Source organism: Chlorocebus sabaeus, chromosome 6 (genome assembly GCF_047675955.1).
Source record: "Chlorocebus sabaeus isolate Y175 chromosome 6, mChlSab1.0.hap1, whole genome shotgun sequence".
NCBI classification, from domain to species: Eukaryota; Metazoa; Chordata; class Mammalia; order Primates; family Cercopithecidae; genus Chlorocebus; species Chlorocebus sabaeus.
The window spans coordinates 57854902-57867946 of record NC_132909.1 but is presented as its reverse complement, the minus strand read 5'-3'; the positions used below and the strand labels follow the sequence as shown (position 1 = coordinate 57867946).

Here is a 13045-nt window from a genome sequence, read left to right as displayed (position 1 = left end):
AGCAGTGTGGGTGGACTCTGGCATCCCGGCCACCCCTGTATGGAACGCCACTGTTCAAAATGTTTTTTGGTTTTTTTTGAGATGGAGTCTCACTCTGTCGCCCAGGCTGGAGTGTGGTGGAGTGATCTCAGCTCACCGCAACCTCTGCCTCCCGGGTTCATGCCATTCTCCTGCCTCAGCCTCCTGAGTAGTTGAGACTACAGGCGCCCGCCACCACGCCCGGCTAACTTTTTGTATTTCTAATAGAGATGAGGTTTCACCATGTTAGCCAGGATGGTCTCAATCTCCTAACCTCGTGATCCGCCCGCCTCAGCCTCCCAAAGTGCTGGGATTACAGGCGTGAGCCACTGCGCCTGGCCCAAAATGTTTTTAATTTTTAATTTTTCTAAGAGTCAGGGTCTTGCTCTGTTGCCCAGGCTGGAGTGCAGTGGTACAATCACAGCTCACTGCAGCCTCCAACTTCTGGGCTCAAACGATCCCCCCACCTCAATCTCCTGAGTAGCTAGGACTACGGGTGCACACTACTACACCCAGCTAATTTTTAACAGTTTTGTAGACGGGGGTCTTGCTGTGTTGCTCAGGCTGGTCTCAAACTCCTAGGCTCAAGCAATCCTCCTGCCTTGGCCTCAAAAGCACTGGGATTACAGGCAGGAGCCACTGCGCTGGCTGATGAAAATGTTTACTTGTCACCTGCCCACTACCCTGGGAGCTCCCAGTGACAGGGTCTGTGTCTCACTGGTTACTGTTTTGGCAGGGGGCTGGCACGGAGCTGCATCCCTGCCGGGTTCTGTGCAGGGCAGCCCTTTACTGCAGCTCGGACCAGGACTGTCTCAGACGGCAGGGGCTGCTGCTTATGTCCTATGACAAGTTCCCGATGCCTGAGAGGGGCCTGGGTGCTGTGCGAGGCCAAGCAGGCCGGCTCCAGGCCTCTGCCTCTTCCCGCAGCATGGGGCCCTTGTCCCGTTTTACAGCTGGGGGAGCAGAGGCTCCCGTGGGGTGGGGCAGGGGCTACTCACTGGCTGCTTCCATCATGCTGGCCCAGAAGCGGGGCTGCTTGTGCAGGGGGTCGTCGTCGGGGCCGCTCAGCTTGTAGACGTGCACGCAGGGTGGCGTGCTCACACTGCTGTAGTGGCTGACGAACATGTCGAAGTTCTGGGGGTGGAATGCGGCGATGAGCTCCCCGGGACGCTGCCACCCCCTTTCCACTGGGTGCCGACCGCAAATCCCGGGCAGCTTCCCTCCCGCCCGCCCCCATCCTGTCATGAAACCTCAAAGCTCCACCCACTGCTGCAAGGTGGGCACCACTGCTGTCGCCCCATTCTGCAGAGCAGGAAACTGAGGCCAGGAGGAGTCTGTCCCCTGGCCAGGGGCCCGTGGACAGTCACCAACACCCTGGATCTGCTGAGGGCTTTGCCACTGCCCAGGCCTGCACACTTGCTGGTTCCACAGCTGGCAAACTGCAGCCGACTCATGCCCTGGACTAGGGGTGGCCCTCTGCATGGCCACCACCAGACATTCTAGAATGTTCTGAGAGGCTAAGGGCCATATCCCACTGCACACAGAGCGGCAGGGCCCAGGCTCAGTGGACAGGCACTGGGGGGCTCCACCACTTACTAGCCTGGGGGTGGCAGTGGGCAATTCACTCCCTTCCTTGCCTTACCCAGGAGGCAGGGGTAGGCACCACTTGCCCCAAGGCAGCTATGAGAATGCAAAACCATGAGAGTGGCCCTGAGTGCTATGCCCGGCCATCAGGGACTGCTCTGGCTGGGAGCTGTTGGACAGGCACAGGGCAGTGCTGTGAGGCTGGGCGGTACCCACCTGGCTCATGGAGCAGCTGTGGGAGAAGCCGGGCGTGGTGAGGCGCACGATCTCCCCGGCCGCCTCATAGCTGACCACGTAGAGGTGGTGCTCCAGCGGCGTGTCCTTGGTGCCCTGGAAGTACACCAGCTTGGTCTCCTCGTTGACCCAGATCTGCAGGGGGACAGGAGGTCCTCGTGATGCATCCCAGATGCCCCTGGGCCCACGCCCCTCTCCATGCCCCACAGGAGTGGGTCCCATGTTCCTCGGACTGGGTACGCACGCTGTTCTCTCCCAAGTCTGCTTTAGGGCTGGAGATGAACCGTCCCTGAAAGATGCCCTTATCTGGCCCCGAGGGCTGGGAGCAGCCCCTGGTCGAGCTGGGAACTGCGCATCCTCAGGTGGGACCTGGGGCCTGAACTCCACCCCCAGGCGACTCTCTCTGGGCTTGAATTGGGAGGGCCTGCCAAGCCAGGTGGGAAGGCCAGGGAGGGCACCGTGCCCAAGACAGAGGCTCAGGGGAACCCAGCAGTCCCCAGCCTGGTCAGCCATTCCTCTAACCCAGGTGCTTGGGTTCAGAAGTGGCAAGGCCCTGCCTTTCTGTGGGAAGCCCTAGTAGTGGCATCTCCTGGAGGAGCAGGAGGACAGCCTGCACTGCGTGGAGCAGCGGGGCCCCTCCTTCACCTGCGCTGGGACACTAATGGCCTGGAAACAACTGCTGCTGCCCGGGAGCGAGCAGGCTTTGGCTGATGCCTGGGAAGGAGCCAGGAGGCCTCAGAGCCCTGAGGGAGGAGAGGGCATCGCCCCGTGCCCAGGGCCTGAGAGGCCGGTGGAGGCAGCTGGAGCCTGGGGTGACTAGGGACCCCAGGACGTGAAGAAACTGAGGGTAAGTGGTCTCCCGGGACAGCGGGGCACGGGCTTGCAGTGCGGGGAGCATTGTACCCCACAACGGGGCAGCGGGACGCATGGCCCCAGAAGGCCTGCAGAGGACACGCTTCCTCTTTCATGATTTCTAAAAGGCTTCCAATGTTTTCCTTAATTTCAGGGTGAAAGGATAAAGCACATGAATGGCACAACATTCAAGAGGAGACGGGGAGGTGATGAAATGATTGGCTTGTGTGTACGGTAGACACTGCTGAGGCCTGCAAAGTGCTGTCAAGCAGGGTCCTCACAGGTCTGTGTGCCTGTGCACGCACGTGAGTGTGTGTGTGCATGTGTGTGAGAACGAGTATGTGTGTGAGTCTATGTGTGTGCATGTGTGTGAGAATGTGTGTGTGTAAAACACACGTGTGGAGCAGGGGAAAGCTGCAAGAGACCCTGGTACCTTGGAGCCGTGCCTCGCCAAAACCTCCCATTCACCGCTGGTCAGAGCAATCTCTTCCTTAATAGGGCACTTAAATTCATCTGGAAGGAAAGAAAGAAGGGAGGTGAAGGGGCCTGGGAGGTGATGCAGGCACCCAGGCCAAATTCCACCCAAGGAGACTCGCCATGGAGCCACTGAAACCCTGGGTTGCCGTGAACTCAAGACACCAGCACAGGCCACTGCGTCAGACCTGCCAGACAGGAGAGGAGGCCTGCGGGGCCTGTTCCTGACATGTGGATGGCAGGCCCGGTGTTTCCCACGAGAAACCAGGAGGCCCCTGGCTCACTACTGTAATCCCAGCACTTTGGGAGGCCGAGGCAGGAGGATTGCTTGAGGTCAGGAGTTTGAGACCAGCCTGGGCAACATAGTGAGACCCTGTCTCTCCAAAAATAAAAATAAAAATTAGTCAGGCATGGTGACGTGTGTGCTGTGGTCCAAGCTACTTGGGAGATTGAGCTGGGAGGACTGCTTGAGCCCAGGAGGTTGAGGCTGTGGTGAGCTATGATCACACCACTGCCACTCCAGCCTGGGTGACAGAGCAAGAACCCGTCTCAAAAAAAAAAAAAAAAAAAAAAAAAACGAAGAGAAACCAGGAGTCTGGATTTTCATTGGAATTTCCCAATTTTAGAACCCTCCAAAGGCCACATGACATGTGTGTGCGGCACAGGGGTGGGGGGTGGGAGGTGGAGCCAACTGGGCCTATGACCTCTTAGGACACATCAGGACTTTGTAGAACCAGACTTTTCTTTCTTTTTTAAAGACAAAGTCTTGCTCTTGTCGCCCAGGCTGGAGTGCAATGGCGCAATTTCGGCTCACTGCAACCTCCGTCTCCTGGGTTCAAGTGATTCTCCTGCCTCAGCCTCCCAAGTAGCTGGGATTATAGGCGCCTGCCACCATGCCCAGCTAGACTTTGTATTTTTAGTAGAGACGGGGTTTCACCATGTTGGTCAAGCTGGTCTCCAACTCCTGACCTCAGGTGATCTACCTGCCTCAGCCTCCCAAATTGCTGGGATTACAGGCATGAGCCACTGCGCCTGGCCGACTTTTTTAGGGGAGCGAGGGGGTAGAGACAGGGTCTAACTATGTTGCCCAGGCTGGCCTTAAACTCCTGGGCTCAAGCGATCCTCCCACCTCAGCCTCCCAAAGCGCTGGGATTCCAGGTGTGAGCCACGACCCCGGCTGGAACAAGACGCTGGTGAAAGCTAGGGCTAGAGACCAGGGCTCTGCTGGTTTTATTACTGTTTTTTGTGGGGGTAAGAGGGTTGATCTCACGTTTGAATTTTCACCAGGTAAAGAATGACAGTGCGGGGCGTATCATGGCATGCAGCAGAAACACACTGAGACGGTTTGTAACTGAGGGCTCACTGTCCTTTCTTAACCTTTTAGGTCTAAACAAGCTGTTGGAAACGTGTCTGTCAGGAGGGACGAACAGCACGGGAGGATAGACATGGTTTCCCTGACGTAAAGGTCTGGGTACGGTTACTTGTAGCATCGGGACCTGGGGAGGACAGGGGTTCCCACCCAGCCCCAAGACCCAGGCTCCTGCCTGCGTCCTGATGTGTTCCTTCTGATGCAACGTCACTTGGGGTCACCTCCTTGCCATGCACCTGCCGTCTAGGAGATGCATGGTGTGTGCTGGGGGCTGAGCAGGGTGCTGGGAAATCTGGTGTGCCCACCTCACAGGCCAGGGGTCCCTGGTGACACTGCAGCAGCCTGGAGGGTCTGTGCCCCTGGAAAGTGGCAGCTGTGGCTGGCTCTACTTGAGACCACATTTGAAACATGAGTGCTCGGGCCAGCCCATTTTCCCATAGGGGGCAAAACGAGCATGTACATGAAATCCCAATGCCAGGTGGTGGTGGCTAAGCCAGACAGACAGAAAGCAAAACACCAATGAGCCGAAGACAGCTCCCCTTCAAGATGCTCAGCCAGTCTGCACTGGCTGCATCCCACCCAGGAGGACCCTGATGCTGGCCTGAGGCAGTTGTCACTCCTCGGTCCACATTGTACTCAGCTCTGCGGCAGCCTACGGCATCGCCCATCCCTGGCTCATTCGCCCCTCAGCTCCTGCACTCCCGGACGCCTCGCTCCCTGGGGTCTCTGTCCCCTGTGTTGGGGGACGCCTTGGCTGCTGTGTGGGCTCTGCCCTCAGAGGGCACCGGACCACATCTAGGGACATCTGTGGTTGTCACAACTGGAGGTGCTCCTGGCATGGAGTGGGTGGAGGCCAAGGACGCCGCTCGGTGCACAGGAAGGCCCCACCCCAGAGAACCACCCGGCCCTGGTGTCCATGGTGTCCCTGTTCTAACCTGGAAGAGCCCGGGCCCGGCTCCTGGACCACCCCGCCTCTCTATCCAGACGTGACCTTTGGGAGCTCTGTCCTGTCCCAGGACAGAGTCGACAGCATTCGTCAGGCTCTGCTCACCTTCCCTGGGGCTGAAGGGCTCACTCCAGTCGTAGCCCTGGGATTTTAAAACGGCGGTGACTTTGTACAAATGGCAGAAGCCAGTCTTGCACTCATTGGCGCGGAGAAAGCAGAGCTCGTCCTCTCCCTCTGATTGGGGGAAGGGATAGAAGATGTCATGAACCTGTCCGGAAAGGGGAAAGAAGATGCGTCAGAAGATGTGGGTGGCTGGGCATGGTGGCTCACACCAGTAATCCCGGTAGTTTGGGAGGCTGGGGCAAGAGACTTGCTTGAGCCCAGGAGTTTGAGAGATCAGCCTGGACAACATAGTAAGACTCCACCTCTAAAAATAAATAAATAAATTAGCCAGGCATTGTGGTGCAGGCTTGTAGTCCTAGCTACTCAGGAGGCTGAGGCGGGAGGATCACTTAAGCCCAGGAGGTCGAGGCTGCAGCGAGCTATGACCGTACCACTGCACTCCAGTCTGGACAACAGAGCAACCCTGTCTCTAATTAGGAAAAAATAAAATTAAAATAAAAAGCCAGACGCAATGGCTCACACCTGTAATCCCAGCACTTTGGGAGGCTGAGGCAGGTGGATCACAAGGGCAGGAGAGCGAGACCATCCTGGCTAACACGGTGAAACTCCATCTCTACTAAAAATACAAAAAATTAGCTGGGCGTGGTGGCACACGCCTGTAATCCCAGCTACTCGGTAGGCTGAGACAGGATAATTGTGAGACAGGATAATTGCTTGAACCCGGGGGGAGGCGGAGGTTGCAGTGAGCTGAGACTGTGCCACTGCACTCCAGCCTGGGTGACAGAGCGAGACTATCTCAAAAAAAAAAAAAAAAAAAAAGATGAGGGGAGAGGCTCCAATAGCTGCCAGACTCACCACCTCCGCAGACCCTCTTCCCTGCCAGCCAGGGATGGCCAAGGCCTGAGCTCACTTCTCCAAATAAGGGCAAACCCCACCCGTCATTGGCACTCAGCCTTCTGGGACGTAGAGGTGGGGGCAGTGTGACTTCAGGGCCCAGGCAGACCAGACACACAGCTAGCGCTTGTCCCGCTTACATTGATCCAGACGTTGGTGACCTCCTCGTACACCACATACGGCTGGACGTTCCTGGGGATGGCTCTGGCAGAGGCTAGCCGCTGCTCCTCATTCTCTGTGCTTGGGATGAACAGGGCCGGGGGGAGGAGGACGAGCTGGAGCCACTGCTGGGGACGGTCCAGGAACATGGCCCAGGCACTGAGGGGGAAGATGGATGGGAAGATGGGAGGGAAGCCGGGAGCCTCAGTCCTGCAGAGAGAAGCTGGGGACGCAGCGTCCAAACCCGTGTGGAATTAGGGCTGGGCCTCCTGCGCTGGCTTCACCTGCACTTGGCCAAGTAACCCCACAGCACCCACAAGCTTCCTTCCTGGAACATGCTTAGGGGAGGACAGGATGGGTGATGAGACTCCATGATCCAAGTGTTCTGGAAACAATGGCCTCTCCGCTTTTAGAGGTGGAAACGAGGAGAAACTGTAATAGTTTCTCCTCTTCACTGACTCCTCGGCCCACAGTTGCTATCCTTTATTTCATAGCTTGCTTTATTTTATTTATTTGTTTGTTTAATTTTTTGAGACAGAGTTTCACTCTTGTCCAGGCTGAAGTGTAGTGGCACAATCTGGGCTCACTGCAACCTCCACATTCGCGGTTCAAGCGATTCTCCTGCCTCAGCCTCCTGCGTATCTGGGATTATAGGTGCCTGCCACCACACCTGGCTATTTTTTGTATTTTTAGTAGAGACGGGGTTTCACCATGTTGCCCAGGCTGGTCTCGAACTCCTGAACTCAGATGATATGCCAGCCCCAGCCTCCTAAAGTGCTGGGTTTACAGATGTGAGCCACTGCACCTGGCCTAAATGAACAATTTTTAAACTTGAATTTATTTTAAGAGGAGATGTCAGAATTCTACGTGGAAAAGCACCACCTCCACACAAAGAGAGAACAACGAAAACCAAACCAAAGGGAAGCATCACAGGGATGTAAAATACTAACTAGAGCGCGTGCTGGGGCTCAGGCCTGCAATCCAAGCACTTTAAGAGGCTGAGGTGGGTGGATCGCTTGAGCCCAGAAGTCCAAGACTCACATGGGCGACATGCAAGACCTTGTCTCTACAAAAAAAAAAAAAAAAAAAGTCCAGGCACAGTGGCTCACGCCTATAATCCCAGCACTTTGGGAAGCTGAGGTGGGCAGATCACAAGGTCAAGAGTTCGAGACCGTCCTGGTCAACATGGCTGAAACGCCGTCCCTACTAAAAATACAAAAATTAGTTGGGCATGGTGGTACGTGCCTGTAATCCCAGCTACTCGGGAGGCTGAGGCAGGAAAATTGCTTGAACCTGGGAGTCAGAGGTTGCAGTGAGCCAAGATTGCGCCGTTGCACTCCAGCCTGGCGACAAAGCAAGACTCCATCTCCAAAAAAAAAAAAAAAAAAAATTAAAATATTAGCCGGGCGTGGTGACTTACACCCACAGTCCTAGCAAACGTACATATGGAAGCAGCACATAATAGAATTCATTGTTAACATTCCATTGGAAGGCCGGGCGTGGTGGCTCACGCCTGTAATCCCAGCACTTTGGGAGGCCAAGGCAGGCGGATCACAAGGTCAGGAGATCGAGACTATCCTGGCTAACACGGTGAGACCCTGTCTCTACTAAAAATATAAAAATTTAGCCGGGCATGGTGGCGGGCGCCTGTGGTCCCAGCTACTCGGGAGGCTGAGGCAGGAGAATGGCGTGAACCCGGGAAACAGAGCTTGCAGTGAGCCGAGATCGAGCCACTGCACTCCAGCCTCGGTGACAGAGCGAGACTCCATCTCAAAAAAAACACAAAAAACAATAACAACAAAAAAATTATTAGCCAGGCATGGTGGCTCTGGCCTGTGACCCTAAGTTCTCAGGAGGCTGAGGTCGGGGGAATGCTTGAGCCTAGGAGTTCAGGGGTGCAGTGAGCTATGATTGTGCCACTACCCTTCAGCCTGGGCCATAGAGCAAGACCCCATTTTTACACAAAATATAAAAGGAAAGGAGGCCTAGCAAGTGTGTAGGGCAGGGGAAGCAGTTTTTCTGTGAAACAGGCCCGGATACGAAATACTTTCAGCTTGGTGGGTCATAGTTTCTATCACAGCTACTCAATTCTGCCACTGACGGTCTGCAAACAAGTGGGCGTGGCTGTGTGCCAACACAACTTTATGCATGGACGCTGAGATGTGAATTTCACATCACTTCCATGTGTGATAAAATCTGCTGTGGATCCCCTCCCTTCTGCCCCCAATCATTTAAAAGCATAAATGCCACGGCAGAGGTGGGCCAATCACCTAAGGCCAGGGGTTCAAGACCAGCCTGGTCAACATGGTGAAACTCTGTCTCTACTAAAAATACAAAAATCAGCCGGGCGTGGTGGCGGGCGCCTGTAGTCACAGCTACTCGGGAGGCTGAGGCAGGAGAATCTCTTGAATCCAGGAGACGACAGTTGCAGTGAACCGAGATTGCACCACTGCACTCCAGCCTGGGCAATAGAGTGAGACTTCATCTCAAATAATAATAATAATAAATAAATAAATAAAAGCATAACTGCCGGCCAGGCACTGTCTCACACCTGTAATCCCAGCACTTTGGGAGGCCAAGGCGGGTAGATCACGAGGTCAGATCGAGACCATCCTGGCTAACACAGTGAAACCCCCGTCTCTACTAAAAATAAAAAAAATTAGCCGGGCGTGGTGGCAGGCGCCTGTAGTCCCAGCTACTCAGGAGGCTGAGGCAGGAGAATGGCATGAACCTGGGAGGCGGAGCTTGCAGTGACTGAGATTGCGCCACTGCACTCCAGCCTGGGCGACAGAGCAAGACTCCATCTCGGGGCAGCGGGGGAAGCGTAACTGCCATTTTGAGCTCATGGGATGTATAAAAACAGGCAGACAGCCGGGCGCGGTGGCTCTCACCTGTAATCCCAGCACTTTGGGAGGCCGAGATGGGTGGATCACGAGGTCAAGAGTTCAAGACCAGCCTGGCCAAGATGCTGAAACCCCATCTCTACTAAAAATACAAAAATTAGCCAGGCGTGGTGGCAGGCGCCTGTAATCCCAGCTACTTGGGAGGCTGAGGCAGAAGAATTGCTTGAACTCAGGCGGCAGAGGTTGCAGTGAGCCGAGATCACGCCACTGCACTCCAGCCTGGGTGACAGAGCAAGTCTCCGTCTCAAAAAAAAAAAAAAAAAAAACAAAACAGGCAGAGGCTGAATTTTGCCCACTGGGGTTTGGGGCCCCCGTTTAGGGAAGCGGTAGAGTTTTCTCCTCGACAAGGGTGGGAGGCTGGGGAGTGAGTACAGGGGAGCACCTCTACTTTGTGACTGAGTTTTTCTGAGTCTGAGGTCTGGAAACACCTGAAATCCCCTCTGTAGGTCTCCTCCACACTCTGGGTAACTGGATCAGCGTGTCCTAGTGGTACTAACACTGGGACTCATAAGTCCAGTGTGTCATCCTCAGACTGGCTGAGGTCAGGAAGGCCCTTTGGACACTGGGCTGAGGCCTGTCCTGGCAGTGGCACTGCGGAAAGACATGTGAGCAGATGGAAGGAATGGCACGAAAGGCCAGGAGGCAGATTCAGTGGCTGCTCAGGGTCCAGGGCCCCGCAGGTGAATTCCTCAGGTTCCAGCCGGAGACACTCACTATTTGCCATCCCGGGTCCACCCGGCCCTGGCGATGTACTCCACCTTCGGGAACAGCGAGCTGAAGGGTTGCACCAGCTCCTTCTCCTGGGTCGAGACAATCTGAAGGGAAACAGGTGTGGGTCATGCCCTGGCCTGCCTGGCGCTGCTCGGAGGAGGCGGCCACTGCGCAGGGTCCCGTCATGTTCCCCCCAGATTCATATGATGGAGTCTCAGCCTCCAGAACCCCAGAACGCGACCTTCTTTGGAAATGGGGCCACTGGAGATGTGCTGAGTTAAGACAAGGTTGTGCGGACAAGGGTGGGGCCTGATCCAGCATGACTGCTATCCTTACAGGGGGACACGTGGACATAGACACACAGAGGGAGGCCGTTTGGAGAAGAGAATCGGGAAGCAACGGCCACCAAGAAGCCATGGAGAAGGAGCCCCCTGCCAGCACCTTGGTGTTGGACATTGTCAATTTCAACTGAGTTCCCAGTCTGTGGTCCTTTGTCATGGCCTGAACAAACGACTACACCCAACCGGGGCAGGTGGGCTGGGCGAGCCAATGGCGGTACCCCAGTGGGTGCCTGGACCCCAAGGCTCTGGTCTGGGCTATCCCTTAGAGCCAGGTGGCTCTGGGCAAGCACAGTCCCCAGACCCAGGGCTTCCCCATGTTAAACGGGGCTGGCACAGCGTGTCCAGGGTATTGAGAGACAGGAGACCTGGGGCTTCCTCGAACCTAAATGGGGCTGACATGGGATCTCCAGGGGATCTAGAGAAAGGGGACCTAGGGCTTCCTTGTGCCTAAACGGGGCTGGCACGGCATCTCTGGGGGATCGAAGGGAGAAACGGCAGCAGGGCCTCCAGCTCTACCACTTGAGTGGGTCACCAGTCCCACATCTCCAAGCCGCCTTGTTTGATTGGCGTCACCCAAGTCCACCTAAGGACTCTGCACGTCTGAGAGTGCAAGGAGCCACTAAAACAGTCTGGCGGGGCCAGGTGCAGTGGCTCACACCTATAATCCCAGCGGTTTGGGAGGCCGAGGCAGGTGGATCACTTGAGGTCAGGAGTTCGAGACCAGCCTGGGGAACATGGCAAGACCCCATCTCTACAAAACCCACAATTAGTTAGGTGTGGTGGTGCATGCCTGTAGTCCCAGCTACTCAGAGGCTGAGGCGAGAGGATTGCCTTGAGCCTGGGAGGTTGAGGCTGCAGTGGGTCATGATTGCACCAGTCTACTCCAGCCTAGATGACAGTGAGACCCTGTCTCAAAAAACAAGAACAAACAAGCAGAGCAAAAGCCCAGCCTGGAGGGAGGTTTCAGGTGGATCACTGGCAAGGCCACTCAGACTGACCGCCTCAAATCCGCCAGAATGCTCTGTCAAGAATGCAAAAGAGGTTTGGAGAGGGCCTAACCAGGTCAAAAAGCACCCACAACCCTCCAAATTATGAAAACAGGTACGTTTTATCTTACATGCTTCCCCAAAACATTGTATCATTTTTGCAAAAGTGCACAAGGGCCTCCTTGGTTTGTCCTGGCCTCCCATCCTCTGGTGTAGGGGAAAGGAGGGATTCCCTGGACGCCTGTGTCCCCATCGTCATCTCGTCTCCTCTACCCCAGCCTCTTTGGTCCAGGGCTCCGTCTGTGAGTTCTCCAATGTGATGTTACTTAACATCCTGACACCTTTCTGGGTCTTAGGGGATTTGCAACTTCCGAGAGAATGGATCAGTGTAGGGCTATTGGGGGTCCCCAGGGAGGTCAGGGACGTGAGAGAAGGGAGGGATATGCTGGGCTGGAGCGGGTGGCTGGGGAGGCGGGCCGAGGGAGATGTGGTCACTGGTATGATCTGCTGGTGACCGTCTCGCTGAGGGGTGATGACGCCTTTTGCTGCCTGATGGCGCCTCCAGAGTGTGGGGTCCTTTGAGATGACCCCCAGGTGATGAGGACCCTGTGTGCTGGATCTGACGAGGTTGGGGGGATGGGGACCCAGATCACTCTCCTCCCCACAGTAGCTGATGGGTCCAGTGAACTGATCCCTGAGGATCTGCCCAAAATGCTGGAGGAAACACCCCATCTGAAGCTGGGGTCCCCCAGCCATTTGCCCTGCAGAGTTCTCTGTTCTAGAAACTTGGAGAGAGGGCAGCTCTGGATCCACACATCACCCCCTCCTGGGGGAGCCTGGGAGAACCTGCCACGACTGTCCTCGAAGGACCCCTGCCCAGCACTCGTTCCTTACCGCAGGGAGGCCAGCTCGCCACGCCACATTCCCGGCCCTGGCCCAGAGACACGCAGGGAAGGCCCATGGCTAGGCGGGCCAGGCAGCAGGGCTAGGGCCTCGGGTGTGTCCCCGCAAGGGAAGTGAGTGACCTGCCCATCCGCCCAGCTGCCTACCCGGCCTTTCCCTGCGTCATCTGGAAGATTCTCTAGGATGCACCAGGCCCCCTTACCTTGCCCTGGCTGTCGGTCTGGAACTCGGCCAGTTTCAAGGCGATCTTGGGATTCTTGCTGCCTGCAAAAACCGAAGTGAGGTGAACGCCAGGCAGGTGTCATCTGTGCGTGCCGAGAACCGGCGTGGGGGGCCTGGGCTGCAGGGTGACGTCCACAGAGAGGTGTACAATTGGTGTGGGGGAGGCAGGAGAAGTCGGGTGTCCCACGGTCTGTCTGCAGGCACACTGTCCCGCTGGTACAGGCATGATGCCCCTCAGGCGGGGACCTTCTAAGATTTTGGGCCTGGATCACATTCCCGACAGCGAGGTGACATTCGGCTTTCTCATTTAAGAACCCAGGCCACAC

The 13045-nt window shown here is 56.0% G+C and overlaps 1 protein-coding gene across 4 annotated transcripts in view; it reads right to left on the bottom strand.

Moving 5' to 3' along the window:
- DPP9 (dipeptidyl peptidase 9) overlaps window positions 1-13045 on the bottom strand; it is a 50518-nt gene that overhangs the window by 13340 nt on the left and 24133 nt on the right. For all 4 annotated transcript variants that reach the window (XR_005239074.2, XM_037994536.2, XM_037994535.2 and 1 more), the window contains 7 exons: window positions 12700-12761; window positions 10271-10371; window positions 6635-6812; window positions 5583-5745; window positions 3122-3201; window positions 1819-1971; window positions 1017-1152 (listed from right to left, as the gene is read on the bottom strand). Coding sequence is in view for 3 of the 4 variants with exons in the window: in XM_037994536.2 (XP_037850464.2) it covers window positions 1017-1152; window positions 1819-1971; window positions 3122-3201; window positions 5583-5745; window positions 6635-6812; window positions 10271-10371; window positions 12700-12761 (873 nt within the window). In the remaining variant the exon portion in view is untranslated. The remainder of the gene's footprint in view (window positions 1-1016; window positions 1153-1818; window positions 1972-3121; window positions 3202-5582; window positions 5746-6634; window positions 6813-10270; window positions 10372-12699; window positions 12762-13045) is intronic.